General features: G+C 35.2%; 1 protein-coding gene and 1 long non-coding RNA gene across 2 annotated transcripts; both read left to right on the top strand.

The window, feature by feature from the left end:
* Nucleotides 1–380: 380 nt before the first annotated feature.
* On the top strand, nucleotides 381–1,554 carry LOC113097127 (CMRF35-like molecule 3). Its single transcript, XM_026262328.1, has 3 exons — nucleotides 381–506; nucleotides 617–937; nucleotides 1,475–1,554. The coding sequence occupies exons 1-3, from the start codon at nucleotides 467–469 to the stop codon at nucleotides 1,513–1,515; spliced, it is 402 nt and encodes a 133-aa protein (XP_026118113.1). The 5' UTR covers nucleotides 381–466; the 3' UTR covers nucleotides 1,516–1,554.
* Nucleotides 1,555–2,805: 1,251 nt separating this feature from the next.
* LOC113097111 (uncharacterized) lies at nucleotides 2,806–19,916 on the top strand. The gene is made up of 4 exons (XR_003288775.1): nucleotides 2,806–2,939; nucleotides 3,077–3,266; nucleotides 19,560–19,591; nucleotides 19,825–19,916. It is a non-coding gene; the product is annotated as an uncharacterized LOC113097111 (long non-coding RNA).
* The last annotated feature ends 113 nt before the right edge of the window (nucleotides 19,917–20,029 follow it).

The raw sequence follows: 20,029 nt of genomic DNA, 5'->3' as shown, positions 1-20,029 counted from the left end.
TGCATTGCTGCAGTAATTCAGGCAAAAGGAACCCAAACTAAGTATTGAGTGCTGTACATGCTCATACTTTTCATGTTCATACTTTTCAGTTGGCCAAGATTTCTAAATTTCTGAGATACTGAATTTGGGATTTTCCTTAGTTGTCAGTTATATTCATCAAAATAAACAAACAAATAAAATAAACAAACAATTGAAATATATCCGTCTGTGTGTAATGAATTAATATAACATAAAAGTTGAATGGAATTAGTGAAATAAATCCACTTTTGATGATATTCTAATTATATGACCAGAACCTGTATTATCTATCTCTATCAGTGGAACTGGGCGTCTCTGTCACATTCATCAGTTCATGTTAAACATGTGACCAGGAAATAAAAACTAAAACTCATCTGAACACACATCGAGAGCTTCAGAAGAACTGACTCTACTAACAACAGAGAAGATCACTGAAGAAGAGAGAAGAATGAAGATCATCTGGACTTTCACTCTGCTGATGATTCCTGGTGAGAGTCTGTACTCACTCTGAAAAACTTTAAAAGCAAACTGAAAGTTCATCTTTGTTCATTCTCATATAAATATGTGATTGTTGTATTAAGATGCTGGTTTGTTGTAGGTGTGTTGAGCTCCATCAGTGTGACAGGATATTCAGGAGGAGGAGTCAGCATCACATGCAGATATGATAGAGGATATACAGACAATAACAAGTATTTTTGTAGAGGACAGTGGCGCTCATGCTCTTACCTCATCAAGACACATATAAAAAATAAATTGGTGAATGATGGAAGATTCTCTCTTTCTGACGACACAAGTGCAGCAGTTTTCACTGTGACAATCAGAGATCTGAGTGAACAGGATTCTGGCATTTACTACTGTGGGACTGAAAGATTTCTACTTTTCGATCCTGCAACTGAAGTAAATCTGAACATTGTAACAGGTGAGTAACTGAGACCCTCAAACCCATGATGATCTCCACAACATCACACACTCAACACTGACTAATTATTGTGGTTCACACATGTAACCCCTAACATAATAAACAATTTCTAAACAGAGGAGAACAAAGTAATTCCTTTCAAGTCACGATCAGGTCAAATCCCAAGTCCTCAAAGTTAAAGTTAATGAGATTATTAAGTGACTAATTACATTTTGATTGTGTATTAGTGATGAACACCTGCTGTTAACAATCAACATCACTGAAGAAAAGAAAAACGAAAATAAATTATTAATATTAATAATGTATAATCAATGTATTTTTTAAGTGACAAAAATTATTGGGAGAGGACAAAATTTTTTTTAGATAAAAAGTAGGGGGATACAACACAAAAGAAAAATAAATAAACATCTTAGGACTTCTCTTCTCATGGACACATTCATAGTTTATTTTTAATCAGTGCTTTATTAATTTTGAACAAATTACATCATTTGCTGTTTTGTTTTAATATTGTCCTAATGCCAATTTGTGTCATTGCAGTTAGAGATATAAAGGTGCCAGAAGACTGCAACGTAAGTTGAGTTTCTGAAATTTAAGTTTTGGAGCTGGACTCACAGTTTCTACGAATAATAGTACAGACAGCATGAGATGTGCATTGGTAGATATTTGAAATATGAATGTGCATTCCTATTAATTGTTGATGGTTACATGCACAAACTTACATTTGTTTGCTATTTATATTGCAAAAAATTATTAAAATCACAGAGTGTGTTCTATTTACTGTATAAAACGGTAGCTATTTGCATCTCAGCTTGTCTAACAGACATTTCTTGCCGGATGATGGACCATCACCTTTAACTCAACCTTGCCAAGACAGAACTGCTTGTGATTCCAGCAAACCCATCGCATAACAATTTCACCATCGAGTTAAGCACATCAACCATAACTCCTTCAAAAACAGCTAGAAGCCTTGGAGTTATGATTGATGATCAGCTGACTTTCTCAGACCACATTGCTAAAACTGTCCGATCCTGCAGATTTGCTTAATTCAACATCAAGAAGATCAAGCCCTTTCTTTCGGAACATGCTGCACAACTCCTTGTTCAAGCTCTTGTTCTGTTCAGGCTGTACTGTAATGCTTTCTTTGCAGATCTTCCAGCCAGTTCTATCAAACCTTTACAATTAATCCAGAACATGGCAGCAAGATTAATTTTTAATGAGCTGAAAAGAATTCACATCACACCTGTTTATTAATTTTCACTGGCTTCCAATAGCTGCTCGCATAAAATTCAAGGCATTGATGTTTGCCTACAAATCTAACACTGGCTCTGCACCCATTTACCTAAATTTGTTACTTCAGACTTATGTATCCTCTAGAGGCTTATGTTCTGCAAGTGAACTTCGCTTGATTGTGCCCTCCGAAAGAAGCACAAAGTCACTTTTACGGACTTTTAAATTAAATGTTCCCTCCTTGTGGAATGACCTCCCCAACACAATCCGGACAGCTGAGTCCTTAGCCATCTTCAAGAGGTCTTTATTTGACCCTCTAACTTTAACACTCTCTATTCTAATTCTATTCTTTAAAAAAAAATGTAACTACATTTCTAATCTTTTTGTATTCTGTTTTCTTTTCATTTATTATGCAATTGTGTGTGTGTGTGTGTGTGTGTGTGTGTATATATATATAACACTAACACTAGCTTGCTATATTCTTTTTCTATTCTGTTTTCTTAGTATTTCTTATATTATTTAAAAGCCCTTGTTACATGTACTGTGTTAACCTAACTGAGACTTGTTATAGCACTTATATATCATTGCTCTTTTTGTTGTTTTTGATTGCTTCCACTGTCCTCATTTGTAAGTTGCTTTGGATAAAAGTGTCTGCTAAATGAATAAATGTAAATTTAAAACTCGGTTATGATTTCAGAGTCAAACCCCTGGAGAATGTTTTCAAAAGATTTTTGAGGAGATTGAGACGATCACAGATAAAGTGCTTCCTTTAAATGTAAGTTTTCAGGAGAAAATGTATAAATTAATAAAATCTAATTTAGATAATATATGAAGACATAGCAGTGCTGGCTTTCTTGACATTTACATGAACAGTAACTGTATTGAACTGCATTTTTCTGATCAATCAATTAGACTGTGAGAAACATTTTCACTGTGGCCTTCAACGCTTCAGAGAAGATTGTAGAGTCATCATCATCAGCAAGCCCAACTGAACTAGCCTCTTATGGAAACCGTGTGTTAAAAACTAGTGAGAAGCTCATTTCTACATTAGTGAAGCCGACAGTCACAAGTGCCAGTGTCAGTTTTACTCTTCCTGCTGTAGGTAAGTGAAGGCACAATTGTTATTGATAATGACCCTTACGAAAAATAACCACGTTTTTTTTGCCGTGTTGACTACCATTTGTATAACCACAGATTTACTACAAATACCATGGTTAAACTATGGTTAATTTAGCAAAACCATGGTTAATTTGTGATTACCATGGTTAAACTATAGTAACCATGTTTTTTGGGTTTTATTTATAGTAAAACCATGGTTAATTTTCATAAGGGGAAACTCAGATTATATATGCGCAGTAATGTGTTCATGCTTATAATAGGGAACGAGGGAGGGTTGCGAGCCGTTGAGCATACTTACCGAGCAGTAGTGCCACGTATATATGTCTTTTGTCTAATAGGAGAATGTTAGTGATTGGAGCGATTTGACAGCTGACCGCATCAGCTGGTCACAGCCTTGTCTCCGTGGCCTGAATAAACTAATGCTGCACTAAATATGGCAATGTGTGCAGGTATTTTCTTGACAAACCATGAAGAAAAGAAACTACAAAATTAAACACAGATACCCTTGAGAAGTTAATTGTTTGTGGAGACCACATTGTTTTTTTTGTTTTTTTTTGTTTTTTTTTACAATCAAAAATCAAATGTTTGCGAATATAAGTTTAAACTTTATTTTCAGGGAAAAAATATAATTGTTTAACTATGTTGATCATGACGGAACTTGCGACCATAGTTTGCTAACATTAAACAGCAAAATGAAGACACCTGATGTTAACAAGCAAACAATGACCACTATAATGGTGACACACAAATTGTGATTTTCTCATTTGGTGAGTCTGCTTGTTAACATCAGGTGTCTTCAGTAATGGTCAATCATGACCCAATTCATTTTTTTAATTATCTCATTAACTTCAACTCTGCTTCAGTGTTTTACTTTTAACACTGCTTCAGAGTTTATATGAGTCCACAGACTCCACACTGAGAGTGTTAAATTAACACTGGAGATTTTGCTGTGTGGTTTTTGGAAATGCACCTCAGAGTGACTTTATGATGTTTTATTGAAAATAACATCCATTTTAAGTTACTATAATAGTGATTAGTGTCACCTTTAGTTGGACTATTGACTCTTTAACATTACCTTTTTTCTCTGGCTGCTGTAACTGCAAATATATGAAGCATATTTGTTATGGAAAGAAAAGCCACAAGCAAACATGATCAGGTGATGCTGATGCTGAAGACAATCATCTGATTCATTGATCTTTTTCAGACTCTCATCTCTGATTATATGGGTAATGTGTTTTTTAATTATAGTATCTTTTTAACACTACAGAATGAGATCCAGCACAGTATAACTATAAGGTCATCCGCATGTCAAAGGTCATTTCTTACAGTACACTGTATACTGAAGTGCTCCAGTTCTTATCTTGTTTTTCTTCTGAACCAAAATGCCCTTAAAAGCGAAACATGTAAGTGTCACACTGAGGTGTGAAATAGGTGCACAAAGAAGACAAATAATATTTTATTAATTCCACACAGAGGATAAATCCACAGAGGGGAGATACATGTAGAGAAAACATTACAACATCAATAAAGTAACAATGGACTGACTAAAACTTAAATAGGAGTGCAAATGAGGGTGATTAATGAGACACAGGTGAATCAAATGACAAAATCAAAGGGGATTTATTTTTTATTTTTTATTTTATTTAACCTTTATTTTACCAGGTAGGCCGATTGAGAACAAATTCTCATTTACAACGGCGACCTGGCCAAGATAAGGCAAAACATGTGCAAGACAACATAGTGTTACATAATAAATACACAGAACACAGAGGTGCAAATTTATAAAATGACAGTAAAACACAAGAAGACAATACCGGGTATCAAAAACAGGATAAGATATATGTGAGCCTGTTAAGCAACATAATTAAGACATATTAGGACATAGCGAAAATATTTTAAGATTAAAAAAAAATAAATAAAAAAAAAAAATAATAATAATAATAATAATAAAATAAAATAAATAAATAAATAATTTTACTGAATATATAAGGTGTATCTTATTAATTTTTTTTTTTTTTTTTTAACCGATATATCATTTAAGTGCATGGATTGTATGACCGCAATTATGGAAAGGAGCATTTAAAAAAAAAAAAAAAAAAAAAAAAAAAAAAAATATATATATATATATATATATATATATATATATATATATATATATATATATATATATATATATATATATATATATATATATATATACATACATCTGAGCAATAATAATAATACAAGAAACTCAGCAGGTATGACAGTAGTGCATGTGAAAAAAGTCCACTGTGCAAAGCGGACATAGCATAAAGGAGAGAAGAATTGAAGACAATAAACAAGTACAAAGATCGGTCAGATGTTCAGAAAGGAGTAGTTTAAAAGCAACTGGTGATATGAGTGTTTCAAGTTTTAAGGTTTTTTGTAATCCATTCCAGTCATTGGCGGCTGCAAACTGGAAGGATTGGCGGCCGAATGTTGTGCAGACTTTCGGGGTGACTAAGGCAATATACCTACTAGATCGTAGACTGCGAGTAGGTACAGCAATAGTAACTAGACAACTTAAATACAGCGGGACTTTACCAAGCAAAGACTTGTAAATAAGTTGATACCAATGAGTTAAACGCCGCCTAGTTAATGAAGGCCAACCAACTAATGCATAAAGCTCGCAGTGGTGGGTGTTGTAAGGAGCATTTGTAACAAAATGTATGACACTATGATAGATCACGTCCAGTTTTTTCAGCAGAAAATTTGGGGCAGTTCTATAAATAACATCACCAAAGTCAAACATTGGAATGATAGTCATTTTCACCAAAGCCAGTTTGGCAGCATAAGTAAAAGAGGCCCTGTTGCGGAAAAGAAAACCAATTCTGGATTTAATTTTAGATCTTAGTTTGTTAATGTGTGGCTGGAAGGAGAGAGAACTGTCTAACAAGACACCTAGATATTTATATGTATCAACATATTCTAACTCAGACCCATCCAGCGTGGTGATGTTAGGTAGACAAGCAGGTATTGGCAGCGAACGATTGAAAAGCATACACTTAGTTTTACCAGAATTTAACAATAACTGAAGATTTTGAAAGGAATATTGAATAGAATTGAAACTCTCCTGAAGATTTTTAAGCACAGTATCTAACGAAGGGCCTGACGTGTACAGGATGGTATCATCTGCATAAAGATGAATCTGAGAGTCACCAGCAGCAAGAGCCACATCATTGATGTAGAGGGAGAATAGAGTCGGCCCGAGAATCGAGCCCTGTGGTACCCCCATAGAGACAGGCATGGGTCCCGACAACAAGCCCTCCGATTTAACACGTTGGACCCTGTCGGAGAGATAGTTGGAAAACCAGGCAAGGCAATCATGGGAGAAGCCCAGGCTATTTAGTCTGCTGATGAGAACACAGTGATTAACCGAATCAAAAGTCTGGACAGGTCGATGTAAACGGCTGCACAGTATTGCTTTTTATCAATGGCGGCTATGATGTCATTCAGAACCTTAAGGGTAGCCGTGGTGCAGCCATGACCAGCACGGAAACCAGACTGCATAGCAGAAAGAGTATGATGGGATTCCAGATGACTGACAATTTGTTTATTGACCAGTTTCTCAAAAACTTTGGAAAGACAGGGTAAGATGGATATTGGTCTATAGCAGTTAGGGTCGAGGGTGTCTCCCCCTTTAAACAGAGGAATGACTGCAGCGGATTTCCAATCTCTTGGGATTTCAGAAGATAATAGAGAGAGGTTAAATAGACTGGTGATGGGGGCAGCAATAATGTTTGCAGATAATTTTAGAAAAAATGGGTCCAGATTATCCAGCCCAGCTGATTTGTAAGGGTCCAGCATTTGCAGTTATTTCAATACATCAGCTAGACAGAAACTAAGTCACACAGGAAAGAATAAGACTATAAACTAGTATTTGAAAATAAATATTGTCATAACTACAAACTCAATTTTTGAATGTGTCATCGTTAACTATAAATACAGTAGAGATATTTCATAAATCATCCCTTATTCCTATGAAACATAAGAGTCTTTATAGTTTTAATTATTGTCCAACTTCCCTGAAAACCCCCTTGGCCTATAAAATCTAGCATAATCTACAATTTAACAAAATACACAGATTAGATACATTCATCTCTGAAAAAAAAAAATAATAATAACATATACTTATTTTATCACATGTTCTGATGTTTAACAAAATACTTTGATATGCATTTTGTCCTCTTGAAAAATTACAGGCATGCGCATTATCATCAGCTCATCGGTTCTCAAATCAGACACATACAAAAGAAAAGGTTCTCAGTTCAGTGTACTGGTGATCCGAAAACTGATGCTACCGGTTCTTGACTCGAGAACAAGAATCAGGTAATCAGTTCTCTAATCAGAAGGGTCCGAAAGAAACAGTTCTCGGTTCAGTGTACTGGTGTTTCGAAAAAAAGACGCAACCAGTTCTTGATTCGAGAACGAGAACCGCTCCAGCAGTGGGTGTGTACATTCATTATCTGGCTCAGTGTTCATCTTCAGTTCGGTCTTCACAGCAGTTCAGTCAGAATACTGTTTGAGTAAATGAATTACTCCGGGATATTGGTTTATTCTGACTCTGAGGGAGTGTCAGCCACGTTAAAAAAGTTAACATCTTAATTCATTTGTGGATAAATGCTTATTGGAGCATTTACGCTAACTGTTTGGTTCAACTAAGAAGAACCGGTTAAATTGATCAATTCATTCACAAACTGCACATCACTACAAAGCATGACACCTCACGCTTTTGTTCAACCAAATTGTAGCAATGCGACACTTTACATTCTCAGTAAAGTTAATGCCGTTGCAACAATGGGAAAAGTAATCAATTAGATTACTCCATTACTGAAAAATAAACTCCATTAGTAACGCTGTTATACTTAAATGCTGTTACTCCCAACACTGTATTATAATATATATATATATATATATATATATATATATATATAAAGTGTGTGTATTTTTATATGTGTGTGTGTGTCTCTCTCTCTCTCTCTCTCTCTCTCTCTCTCTATATATATATATATATATATATATATATATATATATATATATATACCCAGCTAGAATTTTTGTGTTCTAAAAATGTTCTCAGAACATTACCATGATTGTTTTAACAATGTTTTTAGTGGGTAGTTTTATTTTTGTTCCCAGAACGTTCTCTCAAAAGATAGGATAACATTCTCTAAAAACATTCCAAAAATGTTTATTAATAACATTATTAGAACATTATCCCCTAACATTCTAATTAAGATTTAAGCAGATGGCTTGCCTTGCCTTGTTTAAAGTAATAGTTTGGTTTGATGTCAACATAATGGTGGTAAGTTTTGGCTTTAGTTGTGCAATTTGACACTTTATTTATCAGTGTTTGTTCTTTAACAGCTGTAATCTTTATTGTGGCAAAAACAGCAAGAAAAAGTGGTTTAATGGTGCTGGTTGCTTGCTGATGAGTAACACATCATCACATATGTGGTCTGTTTACCCTTTTTCACCAAGTCTAATGTACAGTGTTAGTTAAATATTATTTATTAAAGCACCTTAATGGTTAAACAGCCTGAGACCAAGGTGAATTTAATTCAAAACATCAGGATTCAGGGTATGAATCTCAACAATGGTGACATGCTTCATGCTGCAATGTATTCTGGGTTTATCACACAAAACTCATCCATGTCACCCAGAATGCACTGCGGCATGAAACATGTCAGCATTGTTGAGATCCATACAGTAATTATTGAGTTATCTGTGTGTCTAAGCTTTCTCTGGGTCATTAATGTAATGTAATTTAAAATGTAATTTAATTTAATGTAATTTAAAAAGAACAGACAAAATATGATATAAATTTGTATGATCTTATGCATTGCATCTGCTGTAGTCACTAATATTATATTAATAGCATAGAACTCCAGATAAAACAAGCTGATCGGATTACCACATGATGAAAGTTCTAATATTAGTAAGTAACCAACATCACCTGATGACATTTGTCTCTCACTGTTTTCGCTGTAACAAATATAGCTACAGCAGTTGAATGAACCGTAACTGAAAGAGTCATACTGCCTAAGTACTGATCACCATAATGGTGACATCAAGCTAAACTTATTTTCAATAAACCATCAACACCTCTGTTAATCTCAATAAGAACTTTTTTATATTTATGACAGCAATAAATCTTGTTTATAATAAGTGAAGTTGGTAATACTGTTTTTGGAGTATTTATGCTGGAGTTTGACACCAAACTGAAGTTGGGTTTTCACTTTCAACCAGCATTAGATTTCTGAGCAATGTCAGTCTAGTGTGATGGAAAGCTTTATTAGAATGTTAGAGGATAATGTTGTAACAATGTTATCAATATACATTTTTAGAATGTTTTTAGAGAACGTTATCCTACCTTTTAGTAGAACATTCTGGGAACTAAAACAAAACTAGCCGCTGAAAATGTTCCTAGAACAATAAAAAATTATAGGTGGGTATATATATATAGACCAATCACGGAAAGTAGGGACACAAGTCGGTTCTGGGGCATTTTGAGTTATTCACAGATTCTGAAAGTGTAGTCTCCAAGCTTTCCAACGATGTGTAACACATGGAAATCTCATAATATTTGGAGAAGTTGTGGCCATTTGAAGGTAGTTACTCAAAAAAGCTCAAAAAGCAGAAAATTGCCTCTAAAGATTGTGCAGTTCTCACCTGTTCTAACTGCTGGGAGTAACAATAGGGCTCATTTACATCGAATTACATCTCATTTACATAAGCCATACCCCCTGTAAAGCTCCCCTCGTAAGGCTGCATGTTTGCATAGCAAAGACAGACACAATGGGAAAAATTTGACCGCATACTATTAATAATAAAGGATAATGTGCAGTGTAAATGTCAGTAATTTATCTTTTTTTACTTTTATAAAATGATTTAGAGGCTGAAATATTTGAGTTTTATCTTTTTATAAAACATTTTTTGTCAAAACTCTATTTGAACTTTTGCATTGTAAATAACGTTGCAAGACACTCCTTTAAAATCTGGCCATCATTTTAAATGTTATTATTTTAATGTTTACGTAAACAAAAAGTACATATTGATGCTAATTTTATTTGTTATTTGCTGGTTTTCTACATAAAACTTGGTGAATTGATTTCATTGTGTAGCATTAGGACTTTTTGAACAGGATTCTGTGATAGCCGAGATCATTTTGGTCACTATAATTATGAAATGAAATTTTCATGCCATTTCATCTCTAGTTATGATCAACTATGATAAACTAAAATTCAAAGACTTAATATGGGGACACATTTCGAGTGAGAGCAAGGTTACATCGTGTTACCTTGTAAAATGCATTGTTACAGTTTTCATGTGTCAAAGACAACTAAGCTTTTTTTATTGCATTTATTTTTGGTCATATGACAGAGGTCTGATATTCTATTCGTCATATTTTTGTTTTGCATAAAACTGAAGAATATTCGGTACATCCTATACTGTATTCTAAAATGATCTGATATTAACTTTTGCATGGATTTTATTGAAAAGAGCTTAGGCTCATGTAACCAGCCATTTCACAGTGTGTCTGTGAAATGCTGAGGTACCGTAGTAGTTTTTTGCATGCGTGAACACCATGGCAACGTACAACAAAAAATTACCTCACGCGGGAAACACTTAACCTAACGCGTAAATGCAAGTAACTAACTTAAGGTCTAAACATGGACTAAACATGAGATAATGTGTATGTGTTCTTAGAATGAACACAAAACGATAAACTTTGGGGGGGGGGGGGGGGGGGGGCTTTTACCTCATCATTTAAACACTAAAACCAGCTGTCAGATGTTTTCGAGCCACTCCCGGTTGCTGAGCAACGTGCGTGAGTTTGACAGCTGCCTGTCAGAGTGACTCAGTCGTTTTTTAGGATTGTAAATCTAGTAAAAGAAATGGACAAATACAAGCAGTGTGTCGACAGTGCATCATAGCAATGTATCTAAATTGGATAAACAAATCATGATCACGGATGAGGTAATTTATTCGTTTTTGTATTACCTGTATATCTGATCGTATTATTTTTTGTAATACCCCTCTCTCCCGGATCCTCTCTGACGCTCTTCGCACTCGCTATAGTTAATGCTGGTACTGTCCTCTATCAGTGTGCCAAATTATACAACTTTCCTGCAATCGGTTCTATGGGCTGCCATAGACTTGCGGCGGAAGAAACAGAAGAATAATAATAACGCCAACAATTACAGGTCTTCGGCATGGGAGGCGGACGTCTGTCGCTAGTGCGTCTCTTGAGAGTTACATATATTATGCCATTACAACTTACAGCTATTTGTTAAATGATTTGTTGGGTTAATGTTGTGCAGTGTTACATGTTTATGGTTAATGCAGTGTTGTTTAACGTGCTCAAACCAATCGTTCTAAAAGTAAATTTGAACGAACATTTGCAAGTAATGACTAAATATATTTTTAACAACAAATATCCGATTGTATTTAATTGTACTGCAATAATCTCGGTCACTACACGTGATAAAAATCCTTACCTTAGTACAAAGAGCAATATAACTTTGTTTATAAGTGCTATTATTGAAACTGAAACAGTCCATTTGCCATGTTATGTTATTTTCTCACAGGTAACGTTATTGATAAAAAAAATGCTACAGTGACAGAATGTAAAGGCATGTGGTGTAATTCATATCTATTAAAATCATCTTTACTGTAACTATTACGTTACTTGTACAATAACAAAATAAATAATTGAGTTGCTTACCTGTCTATCAATACACTCGCGAGAGCAGAGTCTCTGTCAAGTCCAAGATTTTGGTTTAATTCCTCCGTTTGTCACACAGTCTGCGTGTCAGTGTTGTAGTCGAGTCACCAACTGCTGAGTCCGAGTTTTTTTTTTGAGGAAACAATAGCAACCAACTGAGTTGGTAGACATTGAAGTCCATTATATGAAGAAAACATCCTGAAATATTTTCCTTAAAATACATAATTTAAGAAAAAACGCCATGGATATCCTGGATGGCATTGGGAGGAGTAAATGATTAGAAAATTTTCATTTTTGTGTGAACTAATCCTTTAACACTGTATTACAGAAATTCACTCGGCGAAAAAAAAAGAAATGTGCATATTACAATGAGTGTGTGTGTGTGTGTGTGAGAGAGAGAGAGAGAGAGAGAGAGTGAGTGTGTGTGTGTGTTTGTGAGAGAGAGAAAGAGAGAGAGAGAGAGAGAGAGAGAGAGAGAGAGAGAGAAAGAGAGAGAGAGAGCGTTTGTGTGTGAGTGACCGAGTGATTTAGCGTGTGTGCGTTTGTATGTGTTTAAGTGAATGTGCGTGTGTGTGACAGCACGCGCCTGGTCAGAAAGCAACGCGATAAGGGCCGTTCAAATATCGCGTCTTTTGCACGCTCAAGTTCGTTATTTCCAATGTACTGTAGGCGCGCGGTATGCACGGTCATAATGGAAGCGTATGCGCGCTCATAACGGCAGCATCCAGGCGCGTCCGCACCCCATCAAGTTAAAAACATCTCAACTTTTCAGAATGCCGCAAGCGCACCGTGGGTGATGTGACAAGAACTAACCAATCAGCTTCATCCTTTCCCGCAAGTGCCCGAGCGCTTTGGAAAAAAAGTAAAGTGAAAGTAAAGTGAGTGACGTCAGTGAGTGTGTTGTCAAGCAAAGAGAGCTAGCGGTAGCAGTTTCTGTGAGGGAAAAGAAAAGATCGCGACTGGTCTTGGGCACAAAACATTTTTTATAAAATTTTTAGTCAAAAACAACGTGATGAATGCTCAAGTGAAATTTTATATATCCTCGAGTCCGAGTCCAAGTACGAGCCATCAGTCCACGAGTCCAAGTCGAGTCACGAGTACTCCATCACTGCTGCGTGTATCCGAATATGGACGCTTACGTTTTACTGGCACTTTAATACTTGCCAAAGAGTAATCGTGATCTATAACAACGACAACCAAACCATACGCGCGGCTATAACATAACCACCACTTCCGCATTTGACCATGTGATATTCCGGTGTGGTGGAACATAACATGGTCTACACCGGAAACAAAGTATAGAGCGGACATTGTGTCACTGAGAGGCGACATTTCTTTTCCGGGACGGCCAGTTATTTAAAATCGGAATTTCTCTGAATTAAAAAATCTTTGGAGACTTTTGAGATATTGTAAGTACACAACTGGAGGAAATATATCACACTGTGCAAGTTATTTTCGGAAATTTTATTACAAAATTCCTCCATATTGGAGCTTTAAGGAGTTAAAGAACTATCTAGCCACATGAAGTGGGTATCTTCTGAATTTCTTCTCACTGACAATGTCCTTAAAAAGTCATATGAAGTCACATGAAGGTACATTTAAGATGTAACACTTTACAGTAAGGTGTTATTGGTAAACACTAGTTAATGTATTATTTTACATGAACTAACAATGAACAATACATTTGTTACAGTATCTACAAATCTTTGATAACGTTAATGAAAAAGATTACAAATATGAGAATACTTTGGTTTGTTTGTTTTTCTTTTATTATTATTATTATTAGGGGCCAAGCACCGAAGGTGCGTAGGCACCTAATGTAATCGTTGGCGTTATTATTCTTCTTCTGTTTCTTCCGCCGCAAGTCTATGGCAGCCCATAGAACCGATTGCGGGAAAGTTGTATAATTTGGCACACTGATAGAGGACAGTACCAGCATTAACTATAGCAAATTTGAAGTCTCTAACTCCAACTCTCTAGCGCCACCACTTGTCCAAAGTTTCAATATTTTAATGCTAATAACTTTTGAACCTTAAGCCAGAAAATGAAAATTCTTCAAAAATCGCAAGGTTTAGTTTTTTCGCTATTTTCAATTTTTCGAAACACCTACTTTTTCGAACTCGTCCTAGACGGTTTGTCCGATTTTCACGAAAATTGGCTCAGATCATCTTCAGAACATGCTGGCAAAAAGTTATGGAATTCAAGTTGATTCGTCCAACCGTTCTCGAAGGACACGTAAAAAAATATGACGATAAGCACGCAAAAATACATGTGAGGCTATATCTCGGCAACGGTTTGGCGTATTGAGACCAAACTTGGTGTGTGTTATAATAAGCATGACCTGAGACTACCTGCCGTGTTTCGACACAGCGCCACATAGTGGTCAGGAGATATGAAAAATGCATATTTTGGCTAATAACTTCTGAATTGTTTGGCCAATCACACAACTGGTCTCTTTAGATTCAGTGAGTCATGTAGAGTCGAATGATATCCAATTTTCCCGTGTCGGCCATTTTAGGCATCGCCCATTTTTAATTATGTTTTAAAATGCTGTATTTTTTTAATGCAGCATCGTATGGTTTCACAAATAATTACAAAAATATTCGGCTCCATGCCCTGAAGGTACTCAAAAAGTTTGGTGGCAGCGTCACCTTGTGGCCAAGAGTTATAATGAAATATCACAAAAATGCTAATAACGTTTGAATAAATTAGACTATTGAAATGAAAATGATCTCACTATATTCTTTGGGTAAAGCCGAGAGCATCGATACCAATTAAGCGAAAATTAGCCATACTTCCTGTCCGCCATATTGATTAATGTTGAAAACCTACTTTTTCGAACTTCTCCTAGACTGTTATTCCGATTTTCACCAAATTTGATGTGGATCATCTTTAGACGGTGCTGGCATAAATTCATGGATTTCGTGTCGATATACGAAATGGTTCTCATTTTGCACATCAACAAATTTGCTGGAAGGGTGCCAAAATGCATTTGAGGCTGTATCTCTGCAAAGCTTTGACATATTTGCACCAAACTTTGTATCTGTCATCCCCACCTCACACTGACCATGCCACATACATTTGGTAGCAGCGCCACCTATTGGTCAAGAGTAATAAACCATTCATTAACCATGAATTATTACACTTATAAAAATGCTAATAACTATTTAATGCATTAGCCTATTGCAACGAAACTGGTCTCAAAATATTCCATGGCTTATGCCGACAACATAGATACCAAATATGCCAGATTATCCTGAACTTTCGGTCCGCCATTTTGATTTATGTTGAAAACCTAAATTTTTCTAACTCCTCATCAACCGAAATTTTCACCAAAATTGAATCAGATGATCTTCAGACTGTGCTGACACACAGTTATGGATTTTGTGTTGATAGACAAAACAATTTTTGCATACCACAGCGATGAATTTGAGGCACAATGCCAAAATGACACGAGGCTGCATCTCTGGAATGCTTAAACATATTGACACCAAACTTTTTGTGTGTTATTGTCATCTCACACAGAACACACCAAAATTAATTGATTATAGCGCCACCTGTTGATCAAAAGTGATAGGCCTTTTAATCTTATTACTAGTGGTTGTCTTTATGATTTTTCAGCCATTTCAATTACAACCATCCTAAAATTGTTGTAGTTACTCATTGTTGAATTTGGTGTGATGCTCCATGCCATGCTTAGCAGCCAAATTTCCCGCTGGAGTGCTTGGCCCCGTAATTGCTGCTTGCAGCTATATTTATTATTATTATTATTATTATTATTATTATTATTATTTTTATTATTATTATTATTATTATTATTGCAATGCATGCAACCATCAATGGCATTACTTATATGAATAAAGTCTTTCTGCTCTATTATAACGCATTTTAATGGCTAATTGTAGTCAAAATAAGACTTTTAAGGACCCTTTAAAGACCAGGGCCCGTATTCATAAAGATTCTAAGAATCCTCTCAGAAAACTCTTAATTTAGTTTAAAAACTTTTACGTAGGAGTCTTAGCTTAAGAGCGATTCAGGATCGATCTGAGAGCAACTCTGAGTAAGGAAAAGACAAAAACTTTCATCTTAGTGAGGAGGCGGGGTTGACCCCGTTGCTATGTATGACACAATCTTTTGAAGACTGTGATTGGTTGGTTGTCCAAGAAGGAAAAAAATAGTGATTTTAAGTACAGGGTCTATTCTAATTCTCACTTTGAATTTACATGCGTAATTTTTCCTATTTGACCATTTCTCTCTCTCTCTCTCTCTCTCTCTCTCTCTCTCTCTCTCTCTCTTACACACACACACACACACACACACACACATTATATGTGTGTATATAAATATTTTTTTTATTATTTACCATGCTTTTAATTTCCTATAAGGTATTTGATTGGCTTAGAATAATAAAAATTGTGAATTGTGAAATAAAAAAGTGATTGAAGTGGCGGTTTGAATGTTGGTTTTAATGTATCAAACAAGGGATTTAAACCAAGAAGGAGAAGTTTACTGTTAGCCCATTTAGTGGATGAACACAATTACTATTCTTATACATAGAACTATTCTTAAAGTATAATTCGGGTCGGGTGTCACAGTAAGGGAAAAGAAGCAGACATGGGAGCGTATAGCACAAACTTTTGACGGTTCATTCCCCCTGTTTGTGCGCACCTATAAGCCTGCTATATTCATAAATGCAGTTTTTTTTTGAGGGAATGTCCAGTGGAAACGAAATGAACTGCGACAGATTAAGATGTTCTGAAAGTGCTGTAATTGTTTGTGTGATCACTGTGCTTACAGAAGGTTGTGACAGACCCAAGTCATCATATTGCATTGTTGCTTTTTCCCAGTTGCCAAGTATCGTAATGTAGTGATTACTTTAATTTCTGCCGCTATGGCATTTCTGCGCTGTGTCGGAGATGTTAGCACATCTCTAATAAGATCAGTCACAAACATGATCGCTGCACTATCTAGGCAAGACAAGGCAAGGCAAGGCAAGTTTATTTATATAGCACATTTCGTACACAATGGTAATGCAAAGTGCTTTAAATAAAAGAAAGTAAAATAATCATGAAGAAAAATATTAACAAAAATAAAACAAGCAATTTTAAAACTTTTAAAATGATTAAAACATTTACTTAAAATGAATTTAAAAACTGTTAGAATGTGATAGACACTATCTAATCTACAGCATCTAATTAACTCACTGTCATCCATTGTCTGCAACACATTTCTTCTGCCTCTTCGTCTCTCTGCCATTTTCTCCTCTGCTAAAGAAACTCTTAAGCCTCTTAAAAGTCCTTGTCTGTGCTCCTAACAAGTTTGACCTTAAGACCTCTTTTAAGGGTTAAGATGCTTTCTGAATTACTTTTTTCTTTACTAGGATTTTTTCTTTAATTTTAAGAGTAAACGCCCACAATTCTAAGAATTTTCTTAGAATTGTGTCACTAGGAGCAACTTTTTGCATTAAGATTCTTTATGAATACGGGCCCTGGGCCCGTATTCATAAAGATTCTAAGAATCCTCTCAGAAAACTCTTAATTTAGCTTAAAAACTTTTACGTAGGAGTCTTAGCTTAAGAGCGATTCAGGACCGATCTGAGAGCAACTCTGAGTAAGGAAAAGACAAAAACTTTCATCTTAGTGAGGAGGCGGGGTTGACCCTGTGGCTATATATGACACAATCTTTTGAAGACTGTGATTGGTTGGTTGTCCAAGAAGGAAAAAAAAAGAGTGATTTTAAGTATAGGCTCTATTCTAATTCTCACTTTGAATTTACATGCATAATTTTTCCTATTTGACAATTCTCTCTCACACACACACACACAAACACACATTATATGTGTGTATCTAAATCCTTTTATATTGGTATTTGATTGACTTAGAATGATAAAAATTGTTCTACTCTTTCCAGTTACAGTGATTGCTGTCCTATTTAAGTGGCGGTTTGAATGTTAGTTTTAATGTATCAAACATGGAATCAAAACCAAGAATGGCAAGAAAGTCAAACTAGACAGAGGAACATTGTTTACTGTTAGCCTAGTTAGTGGATGAACACAAGGCCATTCTTAAAGGAAAATTTGGGCCGGGTGTCACAGCAAGGGACAAGAAGCAGACATGGGAGCGTATAGCACAAACTATTAACGGTTCATTCCCCCTGCTTGTGCGCACCTATAAGCCTGCTATATTCATAAATGCATGAATGTCCATTGGAAACGAAATGAACTGAGACACAATAAGATGTTCTGAAAGTGCTGTAATTGTTTGTGTGATCACTCTGCTTACAGAAGGTTGTGACAGACCCAATTCATCACTATTGCATTGTTGCATTTTCCCAGTTGCCAAATATTGTAATGTAGTGATTACTTTAATTTATATATTAAATTATAAATTATTATATAATCTATACCGTTTTATCAACTCACTGTCATCCATTGTCTGCAACACATTTCTTCTGTCTCTTCGTCTTTCTGCCATTTTCTCCTCTGCTAAAGAAACTCTTAAACCTCTTAAAAGTCCTCGTCTGTGCTCCTAACAATTTTGACCTTAAGACCTCTTTTAAGGGTTAAGATGCTTTCTGAATTACTTTTTTCTTTACAAGGATTTTTTCTTTAATTTTAAGAGTAAACGCCCACATTTCTAAGAATTTTCTTAGAATTTTGTCACTAGGAGCTACTTTTTGCAGTAAGATTCTTTATGAATACGGGCCTTGTGCCCGTAGAATTTTTGTGCAAAAAGTGGCTTCTAGCGGCCAAATTCTAAGAAAATTCTAAGAGTCATGACGTTTTCTTAGAATTTCCCCTAAAAGTGACACAAAAATCCCAGTTAATATAAAAGCTATTCCTCAAGATTCCTAGCGCTTAAAAGGGCTCCTAAGGCGAGATCTGCTAAGAGCAGGGAAGAGGACTTTTAGTGGCTTAGGAGTTCCCCTAAGCAGCTGCACAAAATGGCCAACAGAGGAGGCAGGAGAGATGTCCTGCAAACACTGGATGACAGGGAATTATTGAGACGCTACAGATTGGATCGTGCAGGAATCATGTTTGTGGTGGATCTTCTTAGAGATGCAATTACTTCACCAACTGGGCCAGCAACAAACCTTGCTCCTCAGTCCAGTTCTCTGCAGGTTTACTTTATGATAATCTGAACAGCTTTCAGTGGGAGCAACTGTAGTATAATAATATAAAATAAAGCAGCTACTAATAACATTAATAATAATAATAATAATAATTATTATTATTATTATTATTATTATTATAACATTCATAATAATAATAATAATAATAATAATAATAATAATAATAATAATAATAATCAAAGTCTTTAGGAGAGAGAAAAAATACTGGGAGAGGACAAACATTTTTTAGATAAAATAAAAAATAAAATAATAATAATAATAATAATAATAATAAATATTAGGGCTTCTGTACTCATAGACAACATTCATCACTTATTTCTAATTTGTGCGTTGCACAAATGACATCTATATAATTTGCTGTTTTGTTTGACCTGATGCTGATTTCTGTCATTGCAGTTAGAGATATAAAGGTGCCAGAAGACTGCAACGTAAGTTGAGTTTCTGAAATTGAAGTTTTGTAGCTGGTCTCACAGCTTTTATGAATAATAGTACAGACAGCATGAGATGTGAATTGGTAGATATTTGAAATATGAATGCTTTTCTATTTATTGTTGATGGTTACATGCACAAACTTACATTTGTTTACTATTAATATTGCAAAACATGATTTAAATCACAGATTATGTTTTATTTACTGTATAAAACTCGGTTATGATTTCAGAGTCAGACCCCTGGAGGATGTCTTCAAAAGATTTTTGAGGAGATTGAGACGATCACAGATCAAGTGCTTCCTTTAAATGTAAGTCTTCAGGAGAAAATGTATAAATTAATAAAATCTAATTTAGATAATATATGACAGACATAGCAGTGCTGGCTTTCTTGACATTTACATGAACAGTAACTGTATTGAACTGCATTTTTCTGAT

The sequence above is a fragment of the Carassius auratus genome, unplaced genomic scaffold, assembly GCF_003368295.1.
Source record: "Carassius auratus strain Wakin unplaced genomic scaffold, ASM336829v1 scaf_tig00216111, whole genome shotgun sequence".
Taxonomy (NCBI): Eukaryota; Metazoa; Chordata; class Actinopteri; order Cypriniformes; family Cyprinidae; genus Carassius; species Carassius auratus.
Note: the sequence above shows the minus strand (reverse complement) of the source record. Positions and strands in the feature narration are given on the sequence as shown.

Bases quoted from the DNA above. Each gene is read 5' to 3' on its own strand.
- LOC113097127 (XM_026262328.1), top strand. From the start codon at position 467: ATGAAGATCATCTGGACTTTCACTCTGCTGATGATTCCTG. The intron at 507-616 runs GTGAGAGTCTGT...GGTTTGTTGTAG, and splicing joins CACTCTGCTGATGATTCCTG to GTGTGTTGAGCTCCATCAGT. The intron at 938-1,474 runs GTGAGTAACTGA...GTGTCATTGCAG, and splicing joins AAATCTGAACATTGTAACAG to TTAGAGATATAAAGGTGCCA.